General features: G+C 33.4%; 3 protein-coding genes across 3 annotated transcripts; 1 reads left to right on the forward strand and 2 right to left on the reverse strand.

The window, feature by feature from the left end:
* LOC105160711 (two-component response regulator ARR10-like) lies at positions 180-4,463 on the reverse strand. Its single transcript, XM_011078190.2, has 9 exons — positions 4,317-4,463; positions 3,575-3,727; positions 3,064-3,471; positions 2,589-2,665; positions 1,247-2,266; positions 910-1,005; positions 622-708; positions 379-444; positions 180-254 (listed from the first exon to the last, which is right to left on the reverse strand). Exons 1-9 carry the CDS (start codon positions 4,456-4,458, stop codon positions 180-182), a joined length of 2,124 nt encoding a protein of 707 aa, XP_011076492.2. The 5' UTR covers positions 4,459-4,463.
* Positions 7,571-10,505, reverse strand: LOC105160521 (traB domain-containing protein). The gene is made up of 7 exons (XM_011077936.2): positions 9,991-10,505; positions 8,970-9,085; positions 8,800-8,888; positions 8,624-8,698; positions 8,410-8,514; positions 8,111-8,206; positions 7,571-7,957 (listed from the first exon to the last, which is right to left on the reverse strand). Exons 1-7 carry the CDS (start codon positions 10,407-10,409, stop codon positions 7,697-7,699), a joined length of 1,161 nt encoding a protein of 386 aa, XP_011076238.1. The 5' UTR covers positions 10,410-10,505; the 3' UTR covers positions 7,571-7,696.
* LOC105160522 (ethylene-responsive transcription factor ERF025) lies at positions 15,832-16,837 on the forward strand. Its single transcript, XM_011077937.2, is given in 2 exon segments — positions 15,832-16,228; positions 16,231-16,837. Coding segments are annotated over 2 exon segments (579 nt in total). The 5' UTR covers positions 15,832-15,900; the 3' UTR covers positions 16,482-16,837.

Consider the following 17,638-nt stretch of genomic DNA (forward strand, 5'->3'; position numbering starts at 1 on the left):
ACTAACATAGACATTACACGATTTATATGTTATCATGGAAAATATTACAAGTCTAATTTCATTAGTACTATGGAATAATTCATCCTATTGAGGTGATCAGCTTCAACAGTAAAATTACGTCCCAACTGCACTAATTGCACACTAATTATTTTAGTACAATCATACAATTTTTTCTGTATTTAGATCCCTTCGAGGTTTTGATGATCCTCTCCGAATGGAGCAAGTAAAGATTCCAGAAAATCATCGTCATCGCGCTGTAACAAAAATTAAAAAAAAAAACAGAAAACAAATCTCGGTTACTTAATTAAATGAAATTCTTACAGCTTGTACTGATTTAAATTAATGTAAAAATGATAAAGTAAAAAGACAACCATATACCTCATGAGCAGGAGATAGAAGGGCTTTGAGATGGGATGAAGTGCCGAAACCTTCACAGACTAGCGCCTGATGTTACGTTCCATCGGTCAAAAGAAGAATAAGTAGAAAAATATTTTAAATATAATTAATAGCTATCATATATATATATAAGGGACAAATTTAATTATAGAATTAAATTAAAAATTATGATGATTAATGGTAATTAGGGTTTTAAACTTGATTAGTATAGTACAGTAAGCATGCCTGAGGGGGTGGAAGAAGTACTGTCTTATTGTGTTGAGATGAAGCTCCAAAATCTTGAGAGTTAACCAAACTTTGGCTGCATTGTTGCTGCATAAATAGGCAAAAAGAAAGTAAATCTTACAAGCAATACTATATTAATGTTTGCTACATACATAGACAAAAACATGAAAGAAACCTGTAAATAAGTGAAAATATGAAATTATACATATGCAGCAAACTTAGTTCAATGAAATACTTTTAGTATGTGAAATAGAACTTTAGTAATAGTTATATATAGTACTTAATTACCTGATTCGGAGCTTGACCAAAAGATCGAATGTTGCTGTCCCAGAGGCTCATGTCGCCATAAAAGTTGGAACTTGTAATAGTTTCACCTCCGTTCTGCTGTCAAATGAAACAAGAGCAGAAAATATTGTTAAGTATTTTATGCTAATTATGAATAATTTCAAAAAATGTATCAATTATAACATTTGGAAGAAAACATTGAATTGTAGAAATTAAGATTGCTTCTGTGAATTATGAGTTATTAAATTATCCAAAGTTGAGAAATGCTAAATTGACCTGCACATTTAAGAAAAATATTCCAAGGGCCTGTGTTGAATTTAAGGTAAAGCGCAGAAAGTACCTGTGTCTGATTTTGAATTTTCACTTGATCGGCGAAAGTAGTGTCAAAATCAGTTTCCTCCAGGGCTTGTTGAGTTGACAAGATATCGAATTCAGACAAATCAAACATTGGACTAAAAGCAGCAGACTCATTGATGTCCCCTCCATTTCCCACAGTACCACAAACCAAAGGTAGATTTGAGGGCAGGTAATCAGCAACGACATCGGACAATTGTTCTCCACCATTATTGTTAGTCACAAAAGTGCTACAAGCCCCCAGATTATGAGCCAACTGGTTGAAGTTAACGTTGTTGTTTGGCCCTGCTGCAGCAAGAACAGTATTACTGTTGCTCAGGAACTCATTGCTGGGAAAATTTATCGTACTCGTGCAAGAATTCAAATCCTTGTATTTCTCACTGTGTCCTGATTCAGCAAGGTGTTTGATGTTCGAGATACTGTATCCCACATAGTTCGTCCTGTACGTGAAATTCTTCGACGGGGCCAAAGATACGCTATTTGGCGTCCCAATAGTTGTCCGAGACGGATGATCATAACTAGTACAAGGATTCATCCTGGTCGAGCCAACCAACGGAGAATCAGAACTGGCTGACAGGGAAGTTGATGGATCGTCAAGGGATATATTGGCATGATGCCCCTGGATTGAGGTACTAGAGGGGGCCGTCTGGTAATCATTCTGCGCGAGTCTGACATATGATCGATCATTCTGATGAATCAGATTTGCGTTTCCAATGTTGGGTTTTAGCAAATTTCCTTTGTTGGAAAGCAATCGTGATTGTCCGAATCCTGACTGGCTAATAAGACTACCAGATGGAGTTTCCAGATTTGGCAAGGCAGCAACACTTTGAGCAGGAAATTGGACAGGATTTTGATAGTGAAATTTGCTGAATCTGTTGAGCATTAGGGTTGAAGGGCTTGTTGCTGATGTCTGAAAACTTGAGTAGTTCCTGCTTAAGCCCTTCTCGGATGAATATTGAATCTTGAAGCTTGCGTCCGAAACTCGCCTTAGGAAGATCCTATATTTCTGCAGTTGTCATGAAACGTCCTCAACTATCATCTCGTCCAAAAATTCAAATTACCAGAAACTAAACGTACTGAACAATCATCTCGTATAAAAATTCAAATTACCAGAAACTATAGAGGTATTTAATATTAAAGTATGAAAAATAGTATAAAAATGGTTTAATGAGAAAAGCAATAGAAATATTTCTTTTCTTGAATTGAGATATTTTAGAATTTTATTAATTACTTTATTTTGATTTTTTTTCCTTTTATGCAATGATTTTATGCAAATTAAGTAATTCCCAATAATTGGATAATATTTGCAATTAATAGATAATTCGAACCTGCAAATGACTTGCAACATTTTCTCTGGTTAACCCTGGAACATCCATAACTTCGAGAATTTTCTTGGGGACAGCTCCTGTATAAAATTTGCAAGAAATGAGATAAATAAGATTAGGTAAGAAAACTTAGCAACAAGATACAAAAATACATAATCGCTCAATGAAAACATTATTATTTCCATAAAACGTTTACATCGATCGCCTTATTTACATGAAATCGAGCATGCATGATATAGTAAGATAAAAATTGGTATATATTTATGAAAAATTATCATTTAATAATTTGAAAAAACTTTACTTCAAAACTTACTACTATAACCATGGATCGATTATCTATACGTGAACTTATGACGAGTGTTAATACATTACGATAGTATCGCACTTATGAACATACACATGCATAAATAAAACTATAAATCTTTACGTTTACATGCATACGACATATCGAAATAGGGCAAAAGATCTTGATGCTTACGATCAAGGCCGATGCTCCTAATAGCTTCGAGGAAACGGTTGTGTAGCGAATTAGTCCAAATAACTTTTGGTCTTTTCTGCGAAGATGATTGAGAATTGTCTCCTTTTATCTCATTAGAACCCTCTTTTCGCGGGGATTTTCTCTTCGATTCCTTCTTATTCACCACATCTCCACTGACAGACGACGATGCAGAAATCGCCATTTCATCAGAACTGTTCTTGTCTGTGGAAGTTTTTTCGTCAGGGAAGTTCCCAGTCTCCTCAATCACAACCTGACTTTTCTTTTTCATAGCTGCAAATTGCCATAAATCCCTCAAATCATCCGGACACACCGGCTTATATATGAAAAATGCAGCCCCACTCTCCAACCCTTGTAAAGCAACACTCTCTTTGTCGTCAGCTGACATTACTGTAATGACACAAAAAATAAAAAGATAAATTTATGAAGAAATTCATAAACAATAAATATTGTTTGGCAAAAATGGAAAAATATAAATAAAAAAGAAACTCACAGACTACAGGTAAGTTGAATTCTTGTGCAATGGCTCGTTGCAATTCAAATCCGTTCATATCCGGCATGTGGACATCCGACACGACCAAATCGAACGCGCCCCCCTTGATTCTGAGCGTGCATAGAGCATCGTTTGGGTGTTTCACTGTCACAACTGGACTCAATTGTGTGGAAAAAACCACAATTTATTAGAACAAAAGAAAAATTATTAATTCTGTTGAATAAAAGGAAAAGTTTTAATTCACAATATTGAAGAAAAATGTACAAGGAAACTAACACAACCATTGTACTCATCTCTAACAGAATCTAACATAGATCATGTGAATTGGTACTTCTATTTTCACCTGATTAATGTATTCTTGCCATTTTCTCTTGCATGCTTGTTCAATTTGGGACAATCTTGAAAATAAAATTTGAATTGTTTCTATATTTAATTTTTGTCATAAATATTACAACTCATCTGCATACACTGCTGGATGAGGACACGAACTGATCTAATTAATTTTATTCATAATTGTTAAACTAATTAAGTCAAACGAACAAAAAAATTAAAAAAAAAATGAGAGAGATAAGAAAGATAACAGACCCTTCAAAAGAAAGGGGCTGAAATAAAACCCAAAAAACAAAAATTCTTGCATGCAAAAACCTTGAACAACTCAAAAGAAACTTATAATAAAGAATAATTTTTTATAAAAAAAGGATACAAGTCTCATGCATGTGTATATATATATATATATGTATACCTTGATACTTGAACTTCTTGAGTATAGCAGCAACGATGGAGAGGCACGTCGTATCATCATCCACGACCAAAATACTAATCGTGTCGACTGCTTTTCTAGACTCAGGTGAGTTGCTTAAAGTGATTAATGTTTCACCTTCCATGTCCTTCCTTTTTGTCAAGAGGGGTTGACAATTTTGTCGAGGATGATATATACAAAGAGGGATATATATGCAGTTTGGTCAACCCTGTGGATATAGAAAAGGCGATACAAGAAAAAATGCCTGTGAAAAAAGAGATGCACAGGAAATTTATAGATGTTTGTCTCTTGTTCTTCATATTCTTATTTTTGTTTTCCCACTCTATTGAAGTTACATTTGTAATAAAACTACATTTTTTCAGAATAAATTTGAAAATTGAGAGGGAGATTAGTATTATTTTCCAGTGTGGGGCTTTTAATTTTTCATGATGTTATTACTCTGGAAGATCTGAATACAAAATTAACATTTAAAGCATCTTACCAAATAATAACGTGTTCATATGTAGGCTTCTTTTCTGAGAAGATTTGCTGAAATTGTGTCATGGATTTCAATATTTACCTTTCTTGGAATTCTTTTTTTTCAATTTTGACATACTTAAGTGTGAGTATATTATACATATATATATATATATGTATAATATAATAAATCCATTTTCTTTGGAACATAATCATGATTTTTTATATGGTTGTGGAAATTAAAATGTTTCATATTTTTTCTAATTAAATATGTACCATATATATAATGAAGATTTTGCAACAAATCCTAAATTCGTCAGATCGTAATATTGCTTAGATATATTAATTTACGAAGGGCTCTTAATTGTGAATTTTTAAGTAGATTAGTGACAGATATTTATACGAGTTGGACGAATATAGTTACTCGTGATTTCCTCGTGCCAAGTCTAAAAAAAGAGGACATTGTTCTTCTTTAGTATGCCTTAGGAAGTTCATTGAGAGAATTGATTAATATTGTCAAGAACTTTCACTTTTGCCTGATAAATTTAGTCGAATTATTAAATGAACCATGACTTTATTTTTGTCGTCGTGTATATTAAGTACCTATCGGCATAGCAACAACATTTGCGACAACTATAGTGTACGTTGACATATTTAATTGAGGTACGGACACTGAATCAGAGTCTCGACAACATCAACAATGTCGGAAATAAATGAAACAACTAATAAGCTCACAAATATTTATATATTTTGCCAAAACTAATTACTTTTTAACAACAAAAATAATTACTCTATTTTTTTTGGCTCCAAAGAGATGTTAAGTAGAGGGGGAAAAAATACATTTTTCATCGTGTAATTTAGTAAAATGATGTTTTTTGTCCGACGTGGCTTAATTTTTACAATTTAATTATGTAAGTTTAAGATTTTAATAATCTTAGTTCTTTTCTATTCAATTTTAAAATTAATTCGTACAATAGCAAAAACACTAACCCTAAATTACATGCTGTCAAGTAGTAGGAAAATGGGCAGAAAAGGTAACAAAGGTGTAGAATTATACAAAAAAAGAGGGAAATCCCAAGAAAGTATTGTTGGGTTTTGTAATAATTGAGGTATGAATGATGAGAGTGATAAATAAATTTAGAGATATGCGATGATTAGTGAGTAATAAGTAGAGATTGTGCAGTTAGGAATTGGTTGGGAAGACAATGTTGTCAGTGTAAAGACAGAGTGAGCAGAGGAGGAGGAGACATCCTTATCCCCACTGCCACCTCACTCACTCACTCACCAAAGGAGAACAAAGTCAATGGGAAATTCTCACAAGTAATTTATAATAATATAATAATACCTATTACCTGCTTTTAATGTTTTTGGTCTTGTAAAAAATTCACTCACCAACGTCACTGGTGGTTATGTGCAAAGAATATTTTGACTCATGTCTTGTGAATTCACTGATGTCACCTGTGATGTACGATAATTAACTCAGTCGTACAACTCAGATATGATGTTTTTCAAGTACAGACTTACAGTACTTGTTTTTCTTTTTCTTCTTCTTTTTTTGCTGAATTAAAAGTTAGGAATAATTGCAGTATTTTTTTTATTTTTTAAGAATGGGACTAATTATACGGAAATTTTATTATTTGTTTTTATACAATAAATAATTTTTTTGTTAATCAAAATTTATTGAATTTTTTATAAAAAACTTGAATGAAAATTCATATTTACTCCTGATTGACTTACAATTTTTTTCTGATCAAACTATTCTTATACATCTTCACAAGCTTGGTCATAAAAGATTTGTTAAGTCATTAATATGTCAATTTAGGACAATATGAATTTTTATTTATTTTTTTTTTGTTAATATCAGCAAATTTGATGAGTTTGAACAAATAAATAGATCTAACTATATGTAATTATACCAAATTTTAGAAGAGGATGGTGTAGTTATCATTAAAAGTTATTATGGATTAAATCCACTCTTAGTCCGTGACCAAACAAGGAAGAATGCAATTTTGGTTCACTAATTATAGAGTTGTGGCACTCTCAATTTTGTCCGATTTGAATTGGGATTGAGGATTATAATTAAAAAAAGATGGCATATCTAGTTGACATCTTGGTGGGAAAAGCTATGTTTGGCCAGAAATTATTATATGCGTTGGACGTGATCTAATTAATTTGAAATTTTTAATCTTTTTAGCCACTTTTACTGAAAGAAAAAATGAACACAAGGTTGGTCCTAGAGTCGGCGGCACATTTAGTCCAAAAATCATTAAGGCAAAATTATCACATCAGAAAAACTAATCAAAAATTAGAAATTCTTAAATGTTTGCTGATTCCAGACGAATTTAACATTTTCCAACTCCATCTGAACTAAATATCCTATTTGTTTAATCATAATCCTAATTATCAAACTAAAAATTCAAGAGCACCAAAAGTATCACTCCCTGTAGTCATAGAACCAGAATTGTTTCTTCCCTGACAAAAAAACTCAATTCCTGCTATAGAATGAAGTCTAGTCTCTATAGATAAAGCGGTCATCTCCAATCCATAGTACACATTATAGGATTATAAATCATATGGTTGCGATGAGATTTAAAATCGTGACATTCAAATAACGAATCAATAATTTAATTAATTGTTAAATCATTGTGCTAGTGATATTTTTAAATACATGTTAATCGTAATTAAACAAGTGGGTTAGGGTAATTTCTTACGGGTGCTCAGGTTTGTGCATCAGCAGCAGCGAATTTTGCAACTTTAGATAATACTGGAAAGTAGGTGAGTGAAGTATTTGTAAAATTGGATCATGATCAAATTAGAGAACCAACTGAAATATCACTGAATCCTTTCCAGTTTCAGATTTTTCTGCATAATTGTAACGGTAAGACGAGGATTGTAAACTCGGTGTTCTATAATATTAACTTCAGTTGTTCATATGCTAGCCATAGTAGAGCGCCAATTACGGTATCTCTCAACAAGTCTTTGGCAATGGAACCAGCCCAACCGTAGTCATTTCCAGGCTTCTTCCCAGCAAGGTCTCTGAAGCGCAAGTTCCCTGTATCGGAGACAAGTGAGTATACGACTCCGTTCATGTGGCCTTTTCCAATAACTCCGACAACTTTCTTACTATTATTCACAGCTTTGCTCCTTTTCAGGGACCAGGCAAGAAACTGAGAGCACGTTGATACGAGAAAGATGAGAAGAAAATTAGTCACCTGATGTAGCCTAAATAGTTATGTTCAAGAGAAGTTTAGTCATTTCTTGTTGTGTGATACGTCTCTCCTGTTTGGTTACTGTTGAAATTAAATGTTGGAAACACTTACTGTATCTCGTTCGTGTACGAGAGGAGGCAGAAGCGATGGATATGAAAAACTCAGCTGCTCATACAGCTGGAAGCTGCTATCACCTGAACTAGATTCCTGAGACACGAATGGCCATATTGATATTAAGATCTATAGAGATAGAAAGGATAAACAGTCACTAGCGAACTTTGAATCATCAAATGTGGCAGCGCAAGATTTTATTGAGAAAGTATAACCTAACCAACATATGCTTTACAGGATACAGAGGTAACAGAAACAAGTTTAATCTCCAAATGACTTTAAATACTTGAGAGACAAACCTCCAACGTCTTATTGGAGAGATCAGATGATGTTATTCCACGAATGACAGAGGAGACTAGGCTCAGTTTCTCCTTCCACTTCAGTGAACTCCATGCCCTTTCAAGCTGAAAAGAATGTGAAATGCATTTTAAGTTTCCTTCTGAACAAATCAGTCAAGATTATCTGCGTATCACAAACGTTGTTTTCTGTTATATGGCCCAAGAAGTTGCTTACAGTTATCTCTATTGGGCGGTCTCCCAAGACTAACTGAGCACCAATTTCTTCAGAAGCCTTTCGAGCAGCACGAAACTGGAAATCAATTGCATCAGAAACTTGCTTAGGAGTTACTTGATTAAACTAAACTTTGAATTCCAATTACTAAAGATATGAATTTATTTACAAGAATCTACCTCATCACCAAAGGGACGATTAATATCTGAAGATACTTTCGAAGAGAAAGTTGCCAAGAGCAACCGTAATGCTAAAGCAGTTTGACCGCCTGCGATGCACGAAAAGTATAAACAACTTTCCTTCAGAAAAATGCTGTGTCCATTTACCTGATAAAGTAATTAATACAAACCCAGGTTGATGCTTCGGCCAATGGCACCAAAGAACCCAGTTCCACTCAGAGAGAACATACTGGACCTTAGCTGCGGATTCTGGTCAGCGTTCTCAGGAATGTACATGATCCCAGCTCTGAAAAACAACTCTGCAACAGGTGAAGTTAAGCCATAGATTGAAAATCAAATAGTGTAAAAACGTAAGCTACTATGCAAATGAAAGTAACTTTATCCTGCAAAGGCAAGTAGTATAAGACACACAAACACCCCTTCCCAACAAAATCCCCCATTACTGCATCCACGCTTTATGGTTTACGGTTTCTTATCTCCTTGTGAACCCATCTGAACTTCGACATAGTTGCTTTAACATCACGTAATACACTAGATCCTTCCTACCAAATTTGTGCTTCTAAGTGCAGAATCTTTTATCACATAAGCTCAGGTTAGTTCTGTGGTTTAAATTCAGTCCTACTAACCAATATACTGCTCCATATCATTCAATAGTCTTTATTTGGGAGCAACAACAAAATAACTAATAAGTAGCGTGCTCAATTATAATATGCCAAAAGTTTCTTCCTTCCATAAGTTGATGTTGGTAAACTGAATCTAATTGCAGGGACAAATCCTACTGCTTGTTACTATAAATTTACACAAAATTTGAATAATAAAATTTGGATCATTTTCAATTTCAACTACTATGTGCATCGCAGATGTATTAATGATAAGTCACAGCATTACTCAGTCACATATCCCATTTCTTTTCTTCCACCACCGTTCACTATAACCAGGGACTTCTCAATTTACATAAAAATACTTCCCCAACACAACAAGTTCCTCAACTTTATAACTGAAAAATGGAAACTATAAATCAGAACGTAAAATTCTTGAAAATATCCAGTAGTTAAAATGTAACCACCACATTGATTCTACGCACAAAATCAATCAAAAATGTTAATAATCAACTGTAAGTGACAATAAAGAAAACTGAACTAAAAGCCACAAGAATCTGGAACAAAAAAAAAAGAAAAGGTCAAGACTTGCCTGCTTCTACAAAGCTCCACAACAACATTGTCAGGCCTCACAGCATTGATAACCCTTTCAACATCAGAAGCTGATTCCCTGGAAATATGCGTAGTCCCAATAATCCAAATAGCCTCGGGCTCCACAAACTCACTTCTCCAGGGTGGAACGGGGCCGTATTGGCTTTTCTTGATCAGGACCAGGGTCCCATTTTCTGCCAAATCAAGTAATTCCGGGTGGGTTTCAGCTATCGCGGCAGTGGAAAGATCAAGAATTTCATTCTTGAAGTTGAAGTCTGGTGGTGGCGGAGGCACCACGGAGGCCGCTTTGCATGGTGACATAGTGACAGGGGTGACTTTTAGGAGGTGGGATTTGAGCGGAAGCTGGAGAGTTCTGAGACGCGGACTGAAGATTGGAAACGGAGACGGCGAAGCTTTCATGCTGACACTGTGTGTGTGTGAGAGAGAGAGAGAGAGAGTGGTTTTGCAGGCAATGAGGGGATATGAAGCGAGAACCTCTCCTCTAGTGGACAAATATCGGCACTGGGAGTTCAATTTTTGTGTTGGCACATTTAATATATTTAAATAAAATAATCGTAATTAAAAACTTAATGGGCCAGCTGATTGGGCTCAATAAGTAAATATAACGTAACCCCACTAAAGCATTCTCTCTTGGGCTATCGGCCCACTAACCAGAACAACTTGCCCACCTCATAAATACTGATTCTAGTCTTGGGCTTGAGATTTTTTAAACGCTGGATGATATGTTTAGATTGGATTACTATTTAAATGCTTATAAATATTAATGAATAATAATTATTTTTAAAAAAATAAGTGATACCTCCATCAAGTATTTTTTTTTTTCTAGAAGCTTAAAATAAAGAAGTGGGTTCCCATCGATTAGCCCAACAGCCTGATCTTATCGGCCCATGATGAAGTAATTAAGCTCATATGTTTTGCATTTATTTACACTAACCTGATACAGCCCAAATACATATCCAATTGACTCAACCAACAATAGGAATTCCACGACAAACAACCTCTCAATATTTTAGGCCACTTCATGTTAAAAGATCTTCAACTAACTCCGCTTTTATCAATACTTATCAATCAGATAGTAACAAACTCCTAAATTTTTGGGTGGACTGGACGGACTCACTCAAACAGTCATATCTCAATCTAGATAAGTCCAAATCACGTTTCGATTCTTTTGTTAATTAGTCAACATCTGTAGCTTTCTAAATATATGCAAATTGCCCCAAAAAAACCCACGAATTCTGCTCCAAATCCTCCTATAAATAGAGGTTATTGTGTAGTTAAAACAATAACTCATTTTGAGTCACTTACACTCATCTCTCTTTCTCTCGTAAACAGCAAGGATACAAGCTCCCTGCTCATTTTCTTCACTCTAGAAACTTAATCTTGGATGATATCTATGATATTTCATCACTTCACATCAATTATTACACATCTTATGTTATTTTCAAGTTTTCCCAATTCTTTTTTCGATAATTCAATTACTAACTTAAGTATCAAAGTGCTAACTCTTATTTTATATGTCAATCCTTCTTTGATTTTAGAATTTTCTTCAAATTTTTCGATCAATATGCAACATGAACTCCCTTGCGCATTAATAAGATTGGATTATTCTAATTTATTCTAATGTTTACAATTAGGACTTGAATTCTATAATAACTATGATAATTCAATTTGCATTAAATAAAGGAAGAAATTTATTAATTTCATTGTAAATATTTTTTTTACTTTTATTTCAATTTTTTTTCTTCTAAAATTATCACTTTTTCAAAACATAAGTTTTTGCAAACACTCTATCAGCGTACTTCAAAATTTAGGAAAACCAATCGGGAAATTAAATTTAAATATGAGAAGCATAATTATTAAGAATTATTTAAGTTCGTTTTAATTCTAATTTTACACGTGATGGAGAACTTCTTCTTTTTCACTTAAAAATATTTTATTAATTTTTATTAAAAAAAAAAGGAAGATAAAGAACAGTGAGTGATTCCACGAATTGGGTATTATATATCATTACTTTATTTTATCCAAATTTCATATTGGTCAAGTAGGAAATTGTTTAACCCAAAAATGCTCTTAAGTATAGGGTATTAATCTTACTACTTAAGTACGTATAACCTCATTATTAGCATAGTAATTGATTAATTACTTTAAAAAAATTAAAAAAAAAAACTCAAATAAAAAATATTGTTGCCACAATTTCACCTTATGGGAATACGATTACTTATAATAAGTAGTTGGGTAATGCTTCTTCCCCATTGGGTGAACTATATATACACTCCTCAAACAAGACTTGCTATTATTGACATACTAATAATAATACAATATTGGGCTGTCTTAATTAGGACCATTAAGCACTAATCCGACCGTACATATTCCATAATTGCTCCAAATTAATAAAAATATGCAAAGCACATATATATGGTTGGTGGGGTTGGTTTTGTAAGCCCAATATTGGACCAGTTAACCCACATATTATAGTTTCTCTTAAATATTAAGAATAGTTCATCACAATATTTTGTGATGGCCGAACACTTCAAAAAAATTATTTTGGACAGTATTTAAATAAGGATATAGCGCTAATTAGTCTAAGTTTTGGTGCCCTTTTAGATGTTATTTACCGTGTTTTCAAATATTGAATTAAAAGAAAATATTTATATAGTATGCACGTATTTAATCCTTCGATCAGAAAAAAATTCCACATCATCAACCACGTCGACACTTGAATTGGAGCTTCTGGCGAATTTTATCGGTCCAACATATTTATTTCTTTTTTCCAAAATAACTCGGCAAAACAAAAATATATTACCAACTTGAAAAAATTTATCATATCATCAAGTGGTAATTTTCTTTTTGCAAGATCATTTTCTAAAATATATATATATATTAGACTGCCATGTCATTGAATTCACCCAAAACCCCAATTTAAGTGTTGATATGGCTGATGATGTTGAATTTTTCGACCAAATTGACTTGAAATGACTAATATTACCATTTTTAAAGTTACAAAACCAAATTGTGAAGTTTAATTTGAATAGGACCAAAATTTTCATTCTCCCTAACTTACGGACTAAAATTGTATTTTTTTTCTTCCCTATCATATCATATTGTTTTCATTCCATATCAAAATGTGAAAATCTTGATCATAGTTAATCAATATGTATATATATTATGGTTTTAATTATGATCTAAATATTTTTCATATTATTTTAGCTATAACTAATGTTATAACCCCGACTGCAAAAACAACAACTATTATAATCCATGGCACGATTATAGGTGGTCAGTATCAAGCATAATTTTTTTTTATCATAATAATTAAATATAATAAAAAAATCATATTTTTATAGTGAAAACAGCCATTTGTCCATGCATCGAATTATACCCAAAGACTTTTTAAAATAATTACATAGTTATTGTATCCGTATCCATACATCATAGAAACCAACATCAACAGTGTTTGGATTTTAATCCAAAATCTCTCTATGTGTTAGAAATTGTATTTTTATTGTAGACATGTACAACCTCATTTTAGCAGCTATTGATTACTCTTCAAATAAAACAACTCAAGTAAACCAATTCTAACATTATTGCCACAATTTTCACCTTCTGACAATATGATTACTAATTATAAGTAGTTTCTTAATGTTTGGATGAATTATGACACAGAACTGGCTTTTTAGGGCCATTAATCAGTTGTCTCTGACCGTACATATTTCATGATTACCAATGTCAAATAAAAAAATGCAGAAGAAGGCACGGTTGGTGAGGTTAAATTCCACGGCCTAAACTTGAACCAGTTAACACTAGAAATTATAGTTCTTTATCAATTAAAGAATAAAAAAAGTAGAATAATTGGCACACATTCATGTTTATTGTTGTGCTAATTATTACAATTATTAAAAATTAAGGATAATTATACTGTCATTTCATGATGTTTAATGTAATTACATGTAAACCTTCTGTGATTTGAAAAATTACATATTGTATTCTTAATATTTGTTTTCGTCCAACAAATTAGATCCCTCAACTAGTCAAACTTCATCGAATTTGTGGATATTAGTAAAAGAAAAAATTATTTTTTTCGTTATTTAATTAATTTATCCTCTATTAGATTTAATCATGCAAGTATGTCAATTAACTAATTAGTCTTATAAATTTGAAAAATAATGGCAAATAATCCTTTCGTGGTCGGAAATTTGTATTTATGCTCAAAAAAAGTGACATGGTAGCTGAGTTGTATAAATATTTAGGAATTTTAATATTATGTGGCATTGGACTTGACTTGGAAGCCATATGGACATGTTTTGGAGGGGAGAAACCTCATTCTTTTTCCTCCAAAACTCATTACACGTGGAGGATACAACTGGATAAGTGGCCTGACAATTCAACAAAAATTTGCCACTCGTGCAATTTTCGGCATAAATTTTAAAAGTTGTCAGAAAATTAACAAGAAAATTCTAAATCGGACTTAATTTCATCATTTTGCAAACTTATAGGACTAAAACCGGACTAAATCTAATGAGGGTAAAATTAAAGGACGAAAAAAATAATTTTTTTCTTAGTAAAACAATTGAATATAAATATATATTTACCTGGCTAATTGACTTATTACTAATTATTTATTGTAGATCAAACAAATATTTTTTGATTAAGACTATCGTTATACATCTTCAGATGCGATAATGCATGTGTGCGGAGATACATCTTTTCCCTTATACATTCCTTTTAATTAAAAAAAAATTATTTGACTGTTAATAAGTCTATAGTAAGTTAATCGGGAAAAATATGAATTTTTCATAGAATTGTTTTACTAATATCAGGAAATTCCGTGAATCTTGACTGACGAATACACTTTTTTTGTCAAACAAAAATAAAAGTTAGGAGTACTAAATATAATTTTTTAAATTATAAAAAAATTATATGTCACCAAACCTCATGAAAGGACTGTGTAATTATCCATAAAAATCAATAGTACTTCGTCTATTGAATTTTTCTTAGGTATCGTATTTGTTAATATCGATATATCGCTCTTCCTGACTCAACCTATGGAGTAATTAACTTTTTCAACTAGAATAATTAGTAGCATGTCTAATTAACAAAAATAAACAGTTAAATCGTTCCAATATCATTACAAGAAAATAACAATTACCCCCCAATTAAAATAAAATTGCATAACAAATCTCATCAAATTCACACATTAAACAAATTAATAATATACATATGTTGCATGATCTTATATTCCTTGATAAGACTTCAACTTTAATATTTAATAGTCATAGTAGAAACATAAACATAATAAATAATTTTTTATATTTCAAAAAATATATTAATTGAACAATTAAGTTAATGTAAAACTTGAAAAGCTAAATAAATCAGCTACCTTAATTATCAATTGAAGGATATTTTTTGAATCATGAAAAATGTATGGAAACCGTCACTTTGTGTTTACAACACCTCTCCTCTTCTTTTTATAATAGGGGACTAGAAATGAGGGGGGTCTGGAGCTGGGGGTGGGGTTACATGCACGTGTGAGTTGAATAGTGAGTAGAGCACAGCAGGTTTAGTAATGATAAAAAAAACAAAGGAAATAAGAAGGTTGTGAGTAGAGTTGAAAGATTGATTTGGAAATAGGAAGGAAAGAGATGAGCGGACAAGGTTGTGGGTGTTGTGACCCATAACCTTACCTGCTAACAGCTAATTCCTTAAAATTTCTATCTCATGTCCCCGCCCCTTTTCACTTAACCCCACACACATACTTACATAATTGAGTGCTCTCCGCGACTTCCCCGCGCTTTTTCTTTCCCCTTCTTATATTCCCCAAATATCTCACACACATGTCCCAATTAATTACAACCCTAAACCCTTCTCATCATTCCCTCCCAATTTTTGATGCATGGCTACTGAAGACGTGTCTACAAATCACGACACTTCTGATCAGCAATACTCTTCTCCTCCGCCCGCCATTGCCTCCCCCACCTCCCGCCGCCACCCCGTCTACCGCGGCATCCGATGCCGGAGTGGGAAATGGGTGTCGGAAATCCGGGAGCCGCGTAAGACCACGCGGGTATGGCTAGGGACCTACCCCACCCCGGAAATGGCGGCTGCTGCCTATGATGTGGCGGCGCTGGCGCTGAAAGGCCCCGACGCTTTGATAAACTTCCCTGGTTTGGCCTCTTCGTATCCTCTGCCCGCTTCCCACTCTGCTGGAGACATACACGCCGCCGCGCTCTGGCTCCACGAAGCGGGGGGGATCAAATTCAATTCCAGCCTCCGGGGAACGAAGCTTCATCTAGCGCGCAAACGCCGGGAAACGAATTTGTGGATGAGGAAGCATTGTTCGACATGCCGAAGCTGCTGGTGGACATGGCGGAGGGAATGCTCGTCAGCCCGCCGCGGCTGATGAAATCCGGGGCAGAGGACGAGGAGTCGCCGGAGAATTATTCAAGAAACGATAGTCTTTGGAGCTACCCTTGATCCTGAATCAAGAGAAGATCATGATGAGCTAAGCGGATCAACAAAATCTCCTGATGAATATTTATAAATATATGTACAGTAGTAGGGCGTGTTTGGATCTGCCTTTTAAGACCAAATCCTCTACCTTGGTTTATACCCTTGTTTTATCTTCCTCTTTCAGCTTTTTTTAAGCTGGCTTGTGGCTTTTTTACCTGCTTATCGGGAAGCTGGCTTGCTTTCTGAAGAGACCTGCTGCACGTTAATTACTACTGCTGTTGCCAAGGCATCAGAAACTCTTCCACTGTGAAAACTGCTTACGCTTGAGCAAGCAATTTTTACTAGTGTATACATCTATAATAAATACCCACATCTCTCTACTTTTTTTCTACCATCACTATATTAATTACCACCTTATTATATCTATAATCAATTGCTAATTTAGTACAGCTCGTGCCCGTCTGCTATTAATTCTACCTAATTATAATTCAGGGACTATAGTTTAAGTGATTAACATAAGTCATTTTAATTAGCTTCTAGCTACAATCCCATCTTTAAATGGGTAACTTTTAATTCAAATCGGGTTTGATCGGATCTAAATTAAGTCAGAAAAAATGACCAATAACATAGTAAGTGTATCACATTTACTCTATAATCGGTTTGATTAGGCTGAACTTGGTTTGAGTTAGAATTTTTTCTCGTAAATTCGTTCACCGTATATGTCCATCTTAGAGGGTGTTTGGCTAAGCATATCTAAATCATTTTATGAGATGTTTTTATAGCTTATAAGATGCTATATCTTATTTTAAAAATAAATTTTTATTATTGTTTAGATAAAATAAGATTATGGAGTTTATAAGATGTTAATAATGACAGATTTGTAATAAATTTGAAGGAATTTGTTAACATTTTATAAAGAAGTTAACAACTCCTTACTTTTTTTTTTTAAAGAGCTTTCTAAGCTTTTAAGATCTTATTTTGAGAGCTGATAAGCTATTTTCCTAAAATATTTACCAAACACTTTATAACGAAAAAAAATAAGAAGCAATTCTAGTCCTGTAATTTATGGAGTGTGGCACGTGAATTGATTTTCGCAATTTAGTTATCTAACTTTAAAATTTTGCCAATTTTCATCCTTTAATTTCCAACCAAATTCGCCAAAAAATTGTATGTCACATGCA

The sequence above is a fragment of the Sesamum indicum genome, linkage group LG4, assembly GCF_000512975.1.
Source record: "Sesamum indicum cultivar Zhongzhi No. 13 linkage group LG4, S_indicum_v1.0, whole genome shotgun sequence".
Classification (NCBI taxonomy): domain Eukaryota; kingdom Viridiplantae; phylum Streptophyta; class Magnoliopsida; order Lamiales; family Pedaliaceae; genus Sesamum; species Sesamum indicum.

Excerpts from the sequence above, each read along its gene's own strand:
- LOC105160711 (XM_011078190.2), bottom strand. The coding sequence starts at position 4,458 with ATGGAAGGTGAAACATTAATCACTTTAAGCAACTCACCTGAGTCTAGA. Across the intron at positions 2,267-2,588 it reads ATGTTGCAAGTCATTTGCAG|AAATATAGGATCTTCCTAAG; the intron begins GTTCGAATTATC and ends TGACAACTGCAG. Across the intron at positions 1,006-1,246 it reads AAATTCAAAATCAGACACAG|CAGAACGGAGGTGAAACTAT; the intron begins GTACTTTCTGCG and ends TTCATTTGACAG.
- LOC105160521 (XM_011077936.2), bottom strand. The coding sequence starts at position 10,409 with ATGAAAGCTTCGCCGTCTCCGTTTCCAATCTTCAGTCCGCGTCTCAGA. Across the intron at positions 9,086-9,990 it reads GTGGAGCTTTGTAGAAGCAG|AGCTGGGATCATGTACATTC; the intron begins GCAAGTCTTGAC and ends GTTGTTTTTCAG. Across the intron at positions 8,889-8,969 it reads TGGCCGAAGCATCAACCTGG|GCGGTCAAACTGCTTTAGCA; the intron begins GTTTGTATTAAT and ends CGTGCATCGCAG.